This window comes from Buteo buteo, chromosome 4 (genome assembly GCF_964188355.1).
Source record: "Buteo buteo chromosome 4, bButBut1.hap1.1, whole genome shotgun sequence".
NCBI lineage: Eukaryota > Metazoa > Chordata > Aves > Accipitriformes > Accipitridae > Buteo > Buteo buteo.
Genome location: NC_134174.1, coordinates 29,527,088 through 29,541,782, shown reverse-complemented (window position 1 = coordinate 29,541,782; position 14,695 = coordinate 29,527,088). Strand labels below are relative to the sequence as shown.

The 14,695-nt window shown below is 50.0% G+C and overlaps 1 protein-coding gene across 1 annotated transcript in view; it reads right to left on the bottom strand.

Moving 5' to 3' along the window:
* COL13A1 (collagen type XIII alpha 1 chain) overlaps positions 1-13,727 on the bottom strand; it is a 93,075-nt gene extending 79,348 nt beyond the window's left edge. Inside the window, exons 1-2 of the mRNA XM_075025367.1 lie at positions 12,836-13,727; positions 5,233-5,302 (exon numbers count right to left, since the gene is read on the bottom strand). Coding sequence (XP_074881468.1) covers positions 5,233-5,302; positions 12,836-13,138 — 373 coding nt within the window. The 5' untranslated portion in view covers positions 13,139-13,727. The remainder of the gene's footprint in view (positions 1-5,232; positions 5,303-12,835) is intronic.
* Positions 13,728-14,695: the final 968 nt, after the last annotated feature.

Here is a 14,695-nt window from a genome sequence, read left to right as displayed (position 1 = left end):
GTTTAGACACTTTCAAAGCAGAAAACACCTTTTGCATAGTCAGCATAGAAAACCATGCTGACTTACCGGCCTGAAAAGGGGTCAAACACAAAACTGTAGCATTTCAACTAGTTCAATGCAACTCCTGACAGGAGGGCCACAGGGATGGGTGTTTCATTGCACACTCCCACCTCATGTTCCTCATGGCTCTGAGCCAGGGCCACCGACATGGCTCGTGGCTGCCAGCATTTAAATAGCCGGGGTGACCTTTCCACACCCTCGCCCCATGCCAGGGATCCCAAACACCTCCTCCATCCTCTCAGGTCTCACCAGTGTGTTCAGGCTTTTAATCTCAAAAGATGCCCTCACATCTGTTTGAGCAGCCCCAGCAAACTAAAAAAAGGATTTCATTAAAAATGACAGCAAGAAAATATAAAAGCCATGAAAACAACCTGGCAAGAGGAGGAGCACCCCGGCCAGGGTGCAAGGGTAGGGGGAAGCAGACAGGACTCAGGCACTGACCCTCCCTTTTTGGATCACCTCCCCAGAGGCGTTTGGGGAGGAGATAAGAATCCCAAGGGAGAAACGGATGCATCCACTTGGATGCAATATCCTGCCCGGGCGCTGCAAGGCTGGGGCTCAGCCCATGCCGCCCAGGGATCTGCCCCTGTTGCAGGCCATCCCCACCACTCCCTCGACCGCCACCCTGGGTCCTGCCCTTCTCAACATTTCCTCTGCAGGCAGCCTGAGGGGCCAGGCAGGGGTCGGGACGTGGGAAATCCTGCTGCCTCCTGCCAGCTGGCCCTGCCGGCTCTGGGTGACACATCCTGGGTGGGAGCCAAAGCCCCGCTGCAGCCCCACGCCATTTCTTGCTGGCCTCCTCCAGAAGCTGCCACTGTGCGGAGGGATCCAGCTGGCACGGGAGGGGTGTAACCAAGGGGGTGAGTGGAGGGCAAGAGGGATGCCTGGACCAAGTGTGCACACCGTGTGGCCCACAGCCCCAGGGTGCCACTGGGGCCACCACTGCACCTTTGCTCTCGCAGGCCACCCTGCAAGAAGGGAAACAGCAGCAACTTTTTTGAGTTGCAGCAGCTCCCGCCGGTATTCCTGTAAGGTCACTCAGAGCTGAAGAGAGTGGCCAAGTGGCTTTCCCTGCGCCCCGGGCTGGGGCAGACAGGGGATATGGGTGAGGTTTTGTACGAGAAGAAATGCCCAGGGGGCATTCCCTTGCAAAGCCTCAAAGACATTCCCGAGAGGACCCCAGTTCCTGGCCAACACCAAAATCCTTGCAGCTGCCCTACACCAGCCTCCAAGCCCCTATAACAGCAGAAGGTGCACTGGTTTGTGGTGGGGTTGTGCAACCTCCCCTCTGACCACCAGCCCCAGTCCCCGGGAGCCCACGGGGCTGGAGCTGCCTCCTCCCACAGCACAGCTCCCTCCTCTGCCCCAGAGTGCTGCCACAGGGAGGGATGGAAAAGCCATTCGGCATCCCTCTGAGCTGCTTCCCTGCTTGCACGGCTGACCGCCTCCAGCGCTGTGGGCTCCCAACCTGCCCAAGGAGAAACTGGACCAAAACAAGCATTGCGGGGGCAGAGGGAAAGGAGCCAGCCTTTTTTTTTTTTTTTTTTTAAGGGATATTGAAGACTGGAGCAGAGCGCCAGCAGAGTGAAAAACAGCCACGTGGGGACTGTGAAAATAGGAGCTGAGGAGAGGAAGATGGGAAAGGTCTAATAAAGAGAGTCACAGTATATAAAACACACAAGCGCCCACCTCCACCAGGAAGGCTGTGGGAAGGGGGTTTGGTGGTAATCCCTGGCTGTTTGAGACTGTCCAGGCAGACAGGGTCTGGATCTGCAACTGGGTCTGGATTAGACCAGGAAAGCTTAGGTTTTCACCCTGTCAGCCTGAAACACAATGCTTTTCCCTCACAGCATTTTGTTATTACGTGGCAGAAATCAAGGGAGGTCAGTTGGCCGTGAGAGGATCCTCCAGCCTCAGGTAGCTCTCCCGAGCTCTCAGCCACATCCAGATCCCATATGGAAAAGAAACATTTCCCTCACCTGAGCAAAAGTCACGAGGGGAGGTTCGCTCCTAGAAATCAGAGCCATGGTCCCACCAGCATCTGCTCAGCCCCAGAAAAACTCCCCAAGTCTCATCCTAGCACGCAACAACCTCGAATCAAAACCTGTGCTGAGCTCCCTGTCCACGCTTGGCCCCAGCATGGCACAGGGTCTGGGGGTGGTGAATAGCTGAGTAAAGTCATTGCTGCCATTGAGGCTTCAGGGCCCTTTCCCAACCTGTACAGAGTTGTCCCATATCAGTCTGGCAGTGGGGACAGAAGGAATCACACAGGTTATCTATCAGATGAAGGGAACTGAGTCATTAATTATCCAGGAATGCTGTGCTAACCTTGGGGGTCGTGTCCTCCCCACTGAGATACTGCTAGGGAAGCCCACTGCGACCTCTGAGCTCAGAAAACACAGTGCCAAGGAGCGACATCTCACTTACAGGTAGTCACACCCAGCCCCAGCCCAAGTGATCTGAAGTAGCAGCTTCCCAGCCGAAGGAAACTTTTATTTCCTTATCGTTTGCTATAAATACAGCTGTGCTGGTTTCCTGACTGTATTATTCCTACAGTCCTTATCATGTGTGTTCAGATAGCCGCAGCACAGTCACACACTTCAGAGTCTTCTTGCTCCCCTATTCCCAGCTTTTCCAAATCATTTACGTTCATAAGCCACTGTGTCCTGAAGCTCTTCTGTGGCAATGGGTGACCCTGCCCGGGACCTCCACATCCGTACTGAACAGGTCAACAAATGAACTTGTCTTCCTTTTCCCCTTCTTTGCCATGCAGGGACCTGGCTCACAGTTAGGGATGAACTCAAATGTCACTTCTGATAAACATTTATTCTTGGTGAGGAACATGATGTGTTTACAGGCAGTGGAGTGGGCCACTGAGAAGCAACGGGCATGCGCCAAGTCTTGCAACATCTTGATGCTTTTCAGTGCTTCTGAATACCTTGGTCTCCACAAGGGTCACGTTGTCTGGTCCTTAGGGCATTTTAAACACAAGGGAAAAAATGCATCAGGGAAAAGGATTCCCAAGGTCTCGGGCTAGAAGAAAGACCACGTTGAAACAGCACGACAGTGTTTTCAGGTGGCCTGCGTTGCATCAGCCTGGAGACCAAAGGGAAACACCCCAGAGCAAAGGGTCTAAGACAAGACAATGGCTGGCTGAAGGTGCCTTCATTTTTGCACTGCCCAAAGCCAATCAAGACTTCACCTGCCACATCATCAGCTTTGGACGATAGTTTCATTTCCCTCGACGGATTAGCTGGCAGGATGAAATTTTTACAAATAGTTTCTGTGTTCATAGGATATTTGATGAAGATAGGCAAGTTTGACAGGTAAAAAGGAAGCCTGAACCTTTATAAGACATTTATTATTGTTCTCCTGAATCAAAGCTGTCCTTCTGATATACTATGAGCTTAACAGAACAAGTGTTATGAGAAATCCAGCACCAACTGCTGCTGCGGCTTTGCAAGGGATGTGGGTATCTGTGACCAGCCTTGATGCTGAAATACTTGGGCAATTCATCTATCACACACGTGGCATAAGGGGTCATGTTCAGATGGCCTCAAAAATCAGTGGATCTGTTTCTTCTCTGCTCTGCATTCAAGTTCTAAGTTTCCTTCTCCAAGCTGGCTCAGAAACACCAGGAGGATATTCATTCCTGTGGTTTTATGGCATTTATATGTCAAGTCTAGGCAGGAACTTGAAAATGGAGTAGTGCTATGATTTGTGTTCCCATTGAAGGGAAAAGGTTGAAATTTAAAAACAGTTGAACTCAGTTTTGATCTGATTATTAGAGAAGAGATACTTAAAAGACATTTCACTTGTACTGTCTTTTAAATTTAAACCAAAATAGTTCCTGTTGTTTCTTTCTGGGACTAAAAAGAAAGTCCAACAGTCCTGATCTGGACTAGTCAAATCAGGCATTTACCAATGTTCTGCGAGTCTGGGTCCTGGATTTTAGTTCTTTTCCATCACAAACCTGTATATCTTCACCTCTTGCTTTTACGAGCTGCTACTTTACAAATCTATCTTAGTCTGACAAGAGACAGTACTTCCTATGTCTGTACAGAGTTCTAAATACACTGATTTCGAGACAACATTACCTACAGCAAAGACAGCCCCCTTCATCATTTCACCCACCATTATCCCACTGTTGACCATACTTAAATACACTCTGTATGCGTACCACCAGACACTGTGAAACACCTCACACTGGGCACCAAAGAGAACCAAAGAAGAAACAACAGAAAATGGAAATGCCGCTTTCAGATGCTCATCCAGACACAAGTTTCCCTGCCTCTTTCTTTTCAAAATGAGCTTCAGCTACCCAGTTTGGATATACATATTCAAACTCTCCCAAAACTTCCACTTTGGATGCGAGTCGTAGCTGGCACTTCTCTATTTTTTTCTACAGTCAAATGCATCAAAAGACAATGAGGAAGGCTGAATGATTCATAGTAATGGAATGAAATGCCATTCACAAATGTTTTTTCCATAGCAATTTGTCACTTATTGTATTGAAACCACGTCAGAAGATGTGTCTCAAAGAGTCTTTTGATATTAGCATGATTAAAAACATAATGCAATTAAACAATCCCATAATATTTCTGTATGTTATATGAGCGGGACCTTGAGTGACCACTTCATTCAACCCTGATAAATGGCCGCTTCTAACAGAAGGCTGTCATTCTGCAAGATGCCTCAGATAGTTGTATAACACCAAGGAATTCAAATCTTCTCACCCCAGAGGCATTTTGGGTCACCAAAATTTAGCTGTTCAGCTTTGGTGTTGGGTCTAGCCTATGTGTCTCAAGCCTTCTCAAATCAGCAAGAAAGATGCACCTCCCAAGAGCCATTCTACCCACTTCAAAATTGATGTCCTAAATGAATGGAAACATTTGCCCTCTAGATGTATCTTTCTCTTTTTATTGACTATCTAGATGTCTACCTGGATGTCTATCACTTTTCCTGCTGTTTCTGCCATATGTGGAATTAGTATTTACACATGTACCCGACTTGTTACACACATCTCCATATTGATTTCCTATACCTCAAGCACCCTGTTATGCAAGTATGCATAACTTTGCATTCATATACCACACAGCATTAAAAAAAATCTTTCAACAAAATGTAGATGAAAAAAGCCCTTCCAAAATGCTAGCCATCCCAGATCCCTACCTGCCGGGCAGTTGCATCGCTGGTGTGTGTCTCGAACTTCCCGATGTCTTGGCAAATGGAACTTTAATTTCTGTTATGAGAGGAAAAAAGAGCAAAATGATTCATTAATACCATTGAAACCAAAGCCTCAAATTCTTGGAAAAGTGGGACTGGGGGATGCTGCCCAAGTAGAGATGGGAGAGACAGAGCAGAACAGTTTGGGAGTGAAGAAAGGCATTAAAGTTCATAGTCTTTAACTAGAAATGCGGGGTTTGATTGGAAGCAGGCTGAGGGAGTTTCGTAATGGCCTCCAAATGTAGTCCTCCTGACAGGCATTACAAAATCAAGAGCCAGTATTGGCGAATAAGGAGGTGACTGTGTCCTCATGAGAAAGCTGCATTTCTCAGAAGACCCACTCAGCAGATGAAAAATGGAGATCTGAAGCAGGTAGTCTTCCCCCCTGTGGCAGACTCCTTAAGCTCATAGAGACACCTGGATAGATGGAAGGGTCTCACTGAAAAATTGCAGCTGAAGGTGGCCTGAAAACAGTAACGGCATTTCCTGAAACCTTCAGAGGCTGTGAAACTTAATTTTTTTTTCCAAGTGCAGAACAAGACAAAACCTATCAAGAGCTTCCATAAGGTGGAATCATGTCAAAATGTTCATTTCCAATGAGTTTGGATTTCCAATGGTGTCAGTCTCCTGCTCTCTGGGCCCATCTGTGTATCTCTTAAAGGGTCAACAGAGTCCACCTGAGGCCACCGCATCTTCCCTCATTGGAAATGTCATTAAAATTGACCCATGTCCTGAGCAAAATGCACTTTAGGGACAGCATCCATACCACCCCTCATAGACTTTATCAAAATAACTGTGATTTAGTGAAGAAAATGCAAATCAATCCAAGTAAGTTATTCATTAATGCCTATGAACTGCACTTGGTTAATGATTTGAGATGATTTGAGGAGACTGAGCTGCTGGGCTGCCTGTGCTGAGGAGTCACTCCCTCTCCCCTTCTAACCCTCAAGCCCAACTGTTCATCCCAGTTGCACCTTCTTATAGTCTAACCTACTTCACAACCAGGGCCAACATTTCAAAAGAAATAGCCTTGTGTTGGACTCAACAGAAGCCCATGCCTGGGATCATATAGAAATGACTTGATTTTCACAAGTAAGTGAGCACCTTCCTGCAAGAAGGCATCAATTTGGGGGAAATTTTGTTTTAGAGAGGAAAAAAAATAAAGCAACGTATTTCTACCTGGGATGAGGCAAGGTAGAACTGGCTGGAACACTTCCATTTTTCACTTTGAAAGGACTGGCTTCCTTATTGCAAGTCAAAATCAGTAAGGGTTGTTGTGACTGACTAGAAATTCAATATTTTCAGAGCTTTTTTTTTTTGCACGGTAGACTGAAATGTTTTGATAGCGAGTTGATTTGGTATCCAGGCGAGAAGAGGGTTTCATGTGAGGAGAATTGTCAGTTCCCATACAAAATTTTAGCTATGTTTACCTTCTCAGTTTAAAAGCACAGATATGTGAATCTTTGCATTTGGGCATGTTCCCATCTAGCTGCCACCCCAAGATGGCATGGCTCTGCTCCGCAACGCTGCTTGGCTTCGAACACTTTGTGCTAATGGTCAAACATGGGCACAAACAGGACAGCGGAGCCTTATTTGGATACTCGTACTGGTATGTAGGCATATGCATTCCTGCTTACATCTACACATGTGCCAACCAAAATGTCTGAACACAAGACTGCCACTTCGGGTGGGGTTCCCATGTTTGGGAATTGGGCTTAGCACAGGGGAGGGGTGATGGTTCACACAGGCAGGAGCAGAAAGTCGTTTCCTAACCAGCAAGGGTCCAAACACCCTGGCTGCAGCACCACCCTTTATAGGACAGAAATCTGCAAGGAAACATGCAACAGATCCCTGCTCCACCAAGTGCAGAGGCACCCCAGCAGCCAAGAGGGAATGGCTGGGGGGGAGGGCAGAGTTAGGAGTTGCTGCAAGAAGCCTTGGCTGGCTTGCTCTACCGGTGCACAAGGAGAGGAGCAGCCTAACTGGATTTATCAGGGTAGTAATGACACAGCAGGACTTGAGCACGACCAGGACAGGAACAGGAGCGATAGCATTTCCCCACGACTTGATCCACAGTGTCCGGGTAGTGGAAACACCTGGGACAACTGAAATAGCATTCTCGAGGATGGGTGCCCCTCGGGAAGGAGGTGTGGGTGCTGCTGGGCAGGGCTGGGATCACAGCCCAGAGCACTGGTACTGTGCAGCCATCAGGTACTTCCCCCTTCCCTGGCCATTGCGGTGCCTCCCTGGAGCCCAGGAGCTCTGCACTTCCCTGGGGAGTGCAAAGGGCAGTGGTGCTGTGGGATTGTTCCCTTGCAGTGGGAGGCAAAACCTACCAGGAATTTAGGAGCGCCTGGAGTTCGGTTTCCTGCACAATCTATTAAACAAACATTGACAGCAACAGAAAAAATCCTTGGCTTCTGGAGACCTCAGTTCAACTTTGGGTTGAGATGGTGAAACAAAATGAATTCCCGGCCTTTTCTGCTTCCCTCATTACCACTGTGCAAAATACCACCTGGTCCAACACAAGAAGCTGGCTTTGCTCAGGAGAGCAAAAAGAAAGGGCTTTCCTCTAAAACTGGCCTTTCCAAGAGAAAACTTTCATTCTGGGGCAACAGAAAACCATTCAATTTCAGGACAAGGTTGACTTCTGTAAGCAAAAATAAAAGAACATGGTCCCTGGGAAGCTAGTGTTTGCGATCTCTGATCTGGGGTTTGTTTTTTCACCTGGAGGACACCTAGAGCATGAAACATCAGAGCAGCAACTGGTTACCTCTTACCCTGGCAGAAATGCTGAAAACGCTTCTTATAGAGAGGATCGGTTTGACAGCATAGCCTGCTTGCTCTTGCCTGTCATGTTTTCTGGTGACATAACGGCTGCACCTTGCCCCTACACACATGAAAGTGCCTGAAAAAGCCTTTGCCGGCACTGCAGCCACAGCTGACCGGCTCCAACTTGGGGACTGTGCACCTCTGTATTATTTAGGGAGCCACCGCACATTGCTGAGTGCAGAGGAAAGGGAAAAACCCTCTGTCTGCAAGAGGGCAAGGCCAGGCAGGTCGGGCTGAAACACGTGCTGGAAACAGGCAATAAAGCCAGCATGGGCTTTTCCCATGGGTTTTGTTAACTCGCTGCTAGCGTGACAGGACAGGGCTGGCTTGGATGAACAGAGCAGTGAAAGCGAGACCTCTTCTGACATTAAAGGACCATGGCTGTGGCCTCCTAAACCTTGCAACTGCCTGTCTATTTTGGATGGGCACTTGAGATTAGGTGAAAGAGGGCACTTCTTCAAAGGGGGCGGATTAATAGCTCTTTAGCAGACGTAGTTGTTTGCAGTCACCCAGGGAGGTGAAATCATTTCCCACCACTATCTCCAACAGCTAAAAGAAACATGTCTCAAATAGATAATCTATTACAACCATCAGGAAGATTTCAAGGGTGGGTGGTTTTGTTAACTCTTATTGTTTTATCTCCAATTTCGCTGTTTTTTCTTAAAGGCCCAGCTCCTGGAATCGCAGGACAATGTGGCATAGAGCAAAACCAAGCAGTGAACACTCCCAGATGGAGCAAAAAGTTTGGAAACACCACCATCATGGTTCAAGGATTGCAAGCAGCTGAAAGGAAATGGGGCTTAGCTACCAGAGAAATTGGAATAAAAAAAATAGATCTCATGATTTTGGGGTGGAAAACACTAAGCTAAAAGTCGAAGCAGAGGATGCTTAGAGCAATCTTGCTGACCCTGGGAAGCAGAACTGAGCAGTGTGCCTTAAGACACTGAAGCAAAAGAAGGAAAAAAGAAGCTTTACGTCAGGGGGGAAAGGGAGTTTTCAGGTGTCCCTCCTTTGGTCGCATAAGTAAGGAAAGAGTCCCAGGGAAATAAGCCTATTGGGAAAGCAGTGGGGATCAATGCTCCCTCCCCATCCATGGCACGGCCTCTGAATCCCTTCAGCATCACTAAAGACACAACAAATACCTTCAACACAAGCCCCTGAGAGGCTGAGCGCACTCATCACGGTGCAGAGGTTTTACAGGATAACTGCTGTTGTGTTACACACACACACTTCTACCTCCACCAGCACACAAATTCTGGTTTTTTTCCTAGCAGCAGCACTGAATCCATCCTGCTCTCCACCCTGACGAGGTTTTGGCAAATGAAATAGCACCAAATGTTACCCAGCATGGGAAAGGACCCTTTGGTCCAAGCATTGCCTCTCCTGCAAATGCCAGTAGTGAGTTTATTTGTGCTCTTTGTATGATTTTATCATGTCCCATAAATGCAGAGGAATTCCTACGTGGAGCTAAAGTTCTCCCTGAACTACCTGTTTCTGGCTCATTCTGCACAGACAGTTTTGTGGGAAAACTTAGTCAATTTGTGTCTGGTAGAAAATTCCGCTCTGGTATTCACTAACACCAGGCAGAGGTTTACACAGTAGCAAGTGCAGCAGCACTGGTCGGGCTGCTTCTGGGAAAGCATCTGCCGCCCTCTCCTTGTTCATCCTTAACTGAGACAGAAACACTGCCACAGCCAGGCGCGGGTGCTCCAAAACTGGGCTCCAAGACCGGGAAAACATCCCCACCAGCTGGCTTTAAAATTAACGTTTTAAACAAACCAACCCAGCTCCTCTCCCTGCCAATTTGCTTTATTTTTCCTTGTCTGGAAGAAGGGCACCTAACAGGACTTTTGCATTTTGCACTTTTCAGTGCAGTCCGTGTGGTGTCCACATGGCAACTTGCAGAACCTTGGGAACCTCCAAGGCACACCTGGATGCAAAACATGGCACAGTCTGGAGGGCACCACATGCTCCAGCTCGGACCACAGAGCAGTACGGGTTTTTAGCATAACCCTAGAGGTCCTCTATCAGCCCTCGCAGACTTTGCTTCTTCATGTCCCTCCAGCTGATCTTCACCGCCACCAGAGCTAGAAACGTGCTCCTGTGCCCATGGCTTCCCTCAACCTCCCACCTCTCTGCCCAGCTCAGACCAGCTCTTTCCAAAGCCAGAGCTTCTTTAAAGCTTTGCTATTTTATTTTGTGATGGATAATACGGAGCTGGCAGCTGTGAAACCCATTAAGGTCAAAACACCAGGAAACTCTGTGAGGATGTGGCAGTGAGAGGCAGCGAGGGTCTGAGCAGGGGGGAATGAATATCCCACGTTCACGTCCATCACGGCAAGCCTGGCCACAGCCCCTCTCCCCCCAGTCACGCTTGGGACTGTCTCTCACTTTCCTCATTTTTCTTCTCCCATCCTTTCCCTGCTCCCCTTTATCTTCCCTGTTTTTCTCCGTCCTTCTTGTCCCTCGCCAGCCAGCGCAGGAGACCCATCCAACTTAGCCCCACTTCAGACCTAATAAAAAGGAGGACCAGAGGGATTTGTTTTTCTTTCCTAAGCAAAAGCCCCATATGCCACTCCACCATCTGTCTGCCAGCAGACCCCCACCCTGCACCTCGAGCCGCTTGGCCTACACCCGTGCCTCTGGCTGAGTTGTGGAAGTCTGAAGTAGCTGTTTTAGGAGCTTAGCTGAAGCAAGCAGCGAAGTCGAGAAGGGTCTCCTCCCCTGCGGGCAGCAGACCTTCAGAGGTGTAAAGAGACAGAAGACCTGGGCCAGGCATCCCTGCTCCTCCACAGGCTCCAGCACCTTTCTCCAAGCTATTTGTGAAGCTGTGGACCAGCAGGGAGCTGGTAACAGCAGTAGTACCCGGGAGCAAGTGCTGACCCCTCAAGCGGTGGTTCCTGTCCCAGGGTTGCTCCCTGCACTGGCTGCAAGGGGGGCTAGGGCCACCCCCAGGGGCTCAGAAGGGGCTGCTCAGAAAACATGGGTGCTGCCAGGCATGTGGGCATCATGAGAGCCCCATTTCCTTGCTAAGCTGGGCTATAAAAAGTTGGAAAGGTGCTGCGGCCAGTGGAGCCAGCAGGACATAGGGGGCCATCCGGCCCCGGGCACCACTCCAGGGAGGCGTCCTGTGGCACGTCTCAAATCACTTGGTAGAGATAAACTGCGACTTCCCAGGAGACTCGTGCCAGCAGCAACAAGGGGACCACTGCACGTTATCCCCTGCCCAGTGGCAGGGAAGGAGTCCCTGAGCAAGGGTGCAACTGTGGGGCACAGGTCCAGCCACTTGCAACACTTCTGCCTCCCCAAAAGGCTTTTTTCTCTGGGGTATTGCCACATGGACCCTGTCTCCCCCTTATTCATCATCCACAGAGGCCACTCAAAACCACATCCCTCAGCTCTGACGGTGTTTGCTAACTCGAGGTTCACAGCTTTTGGCTGCAAACCCCAGCCGATCCAGGGACTGCTCCCACGAGACCCATAAACGGTAGCCGAGCGTGTCAGCTGTAGGTTTAAACTCCTCACCACAGACCTTCACTGCTCCTAGAAAGCGTGGCAGGGTCCCCAGGTTCCCCCGGGTGCCAGGCAGCACTGCCCTGAGGCAGGTCCCACTAGCCACTATTCTGATCATTCCGTTCCTTGCCCCGTTTGGCAATAGCAGCACACAAGATTTTTTTCAGACACAAACAGCTTTTGGGCCAGCCCCGGGGATCTCTGCAGCCTGTCTCATGGCAAGGCTGGAGTAAACAGAGAAAAGGAGAGGTGGGTGGAAACGGCCCCAGCCCTGAATCTTAGCCCCAAGCCTCCCCCAGAGCTGTGGGAACAGGTCAGTGTGGACCTGCCTAGAGAGTTCAGAGACATGAGCCACCATCTGCTCCCTGACACATGTCAAAACCACTTCAAAGCTCCAACAAGGTAAGGAATCCTGCAGGGTAGCTATCCCACCCAGGGCAGAGGAGCCCGGGCAGCCCCTAGCAGCATCAGCACAGCAAAGTAAAAGGTGTCAGCAACAAAAATCTGCACTTTTGGACCCTCTTTATTGACCTGCTGAAGCTCAGGCTTCTTCAGCAGCAGCTCTCCCCCATCCTCAGGAAGAGCCTGCTGGCTCCAGTAGAGTTTGGATGAGGCTTAAGCAGGCATAGCACAGCCATATGCTCTGCACTGATGCTCTGGCAGTACCAGAAACTACCCTGGCAGTGCAAGTGTGTCTCATTTTCCTGAGCCAGGAGCCGTGGAAGGGGTCAGGGCTGGCATGGCGGCGAAGCCAGCCCGTCACGACATCGGTGTTTTTGCAGTTACCTTCTCCTGTAGCCGAGCCGGCTATGGCGTGCCTTCCCTGTCCCTCTCCCAGGGTTCAAATGCACACTGAATTTCCAGGTTTAACCTCTAACTCTTTCAGCAGGCAATGCCACCAGTCACCAAATGGAGAGGGCTGGAGGCTTTTATCTCCCTGCTAGGACCAGAGATGAGGTATCCCCCTTTGCAAGGTGCCAGGGCTCAGCCACAGCATGGGCTTGGGCAGAGGGAAGCAAACACCAGGCGGGTTTGAGAGGTGGGAGGGACCTGAAAGCACGGGAAATTCAACCTAGCAGCATCACTTGCGCAGAAATACGCTTTTAAGGGAGGAAAAAAAATGGATAATGGGACTATGCGAGCACGCACGTCCCTAAAATCTATAGTACTGCAAACTATACATGCAAAATGAAAGGACACCGACCTCATCAAGCAGTTGGTCAACTCTTCCCAAAATAGCTGTCTCCATTTGGTCTGCTGAGAGCCAGGCAGGGAGCTGTGCGGGTCTGTCCGCTTCCAAGTGGGACACCCGGGACTGCAGATCGGAGGTCCGAAAGTAGAGCAGGAGGCTCAGCACCAGAGAGAGCAAGGAGACACCAGGCAGCCCCGAGCCCAGCAGGAGAGGGAGGCGGCAGCATCTCTCCCCGTCACCGGTCCTGGGGGGAGCCACACACCCCCTGTCAAAAGCTGCTTCGTCGACGCCTTTCCAGCTCTTCTCTTCCAACATTCCCTCCCTGTCCTGAGAAACGATAAATAAATAAATAGAATAAATAAAGCCTCACTCCTACTCCGAGAAGCACAATCCAGAAGACATAGAAAAAGAGTGTCCAAGGGGATCCCAGTGCCAGCAAATGACAAATAACAGCAATAATGACAAAAGTGGATGGGGGGGGGTGTCTTTAAAAAATAAAAACAAACCACACACACATAAAAGGGGTGCAGAAAAAAAAGGATCCAACTGCAGCAAAGAGTGGAAGAGGGGAAAAAAATCTGATCAGGATTTTTTTTTTTTTCCTCCTATGTTTCAGTCTTTTGGTTCACCGGTAGGTTTTTGCTTCCTTCTAAGCTGCCAGTTTCAGTTCCTTTGCAGACCGGCCAGGAACTCGCACATGAAAGTCCCCATTAGAGAGAGGTAATTCTCAGCTGCTCCGGCGACGTTGTGCTCTGGCTGATCGCGGCTCCCCTGTAACATGACACACTCCCTCCGAACTACGGGGCTGGGATGAGCGAGCTGCGCGGCTTCCCAAAGTAACCTCCTCTGCTCGCCCTCTCTCTCCACCTCTCTCTTGCTGCATGATTTATTTATTTATGCAAAGCGCCGGGGTGGGATCGGGCAGCGGGACGCCCCTGTCCCGTTTGGTCCCCAAACCACCTCGCCGCCGCCAGCCCTTCCCTTTGAAGTGACTCTCGCCGAGGGTATTTATAGAGGCAGGAAAGAGACTGTAAAGCAGAGGCTGGGATCACACCAGCCTGCGTCTTTCCTCCCTGCAGCCCAAGGGCATTTTACGGGATAGACACCGGGGCAGCCCTAAGGCACCAGCGGTGGGGTATTTTGACCCTACTATTTTAAGGAAAGCAGCCAGGCAGGGCGAGAACCAGAGGGAAACATCTGGAAACAAGAGCTGGCAGCTGAGGGCTCTGCAAAAAAACCAAGCAAATGGCAGCAGGGTGCAACACCCCAGGCAGGCAAGCTGCAGTGCAAGGGGGGGAAGCTTTTGGGGTTCATTTGGGCGTACAACCTGCAGAGCCTGGGGGGCACCGAGAGGAACTAATCTGCTGAGGCCCTCTAGTGAAGCAGAGCTTCCCATCACCTCCTGTGTCCCGCTGGGCATGGGGCACCGGACACAAAACCCCTTTGGAGGGGAGCAGTCTCCCCACTACGTGCCGTAGGGCAGCAGCCGTCTCCCCAATACGTGCCGTAGGGCAGCTCTGAGCCACGCGTCTGGGAAACAAAGCCGCCTTCTGTTCTTCAGGAGCAAGGGAGGCCCACCTCTCCCAATTTTTCCGAGCATGATGTACAATATTTTATCCTCCAGGGTGACATGCAGGCTCTGCTGAGCCCCAATATTTTATCCTCCAGGGTGACATGCAGGCTCTGCTGAGCCTCTCCTGTCCGTTTGTCCAGCCTGTGATCCCCTTCTTGAGTGCACACAGCAGCGAAGCAATGTGGGTCCCGCTGTGGCGTACAGTCATTAAAACACGGGCAGCAAATTGGTCTCTTAAATTCTGGCTCCCTTGTGGCTCCTTTGCTGTCATTTACACGTTTTAAATGAAGATTTTGCGT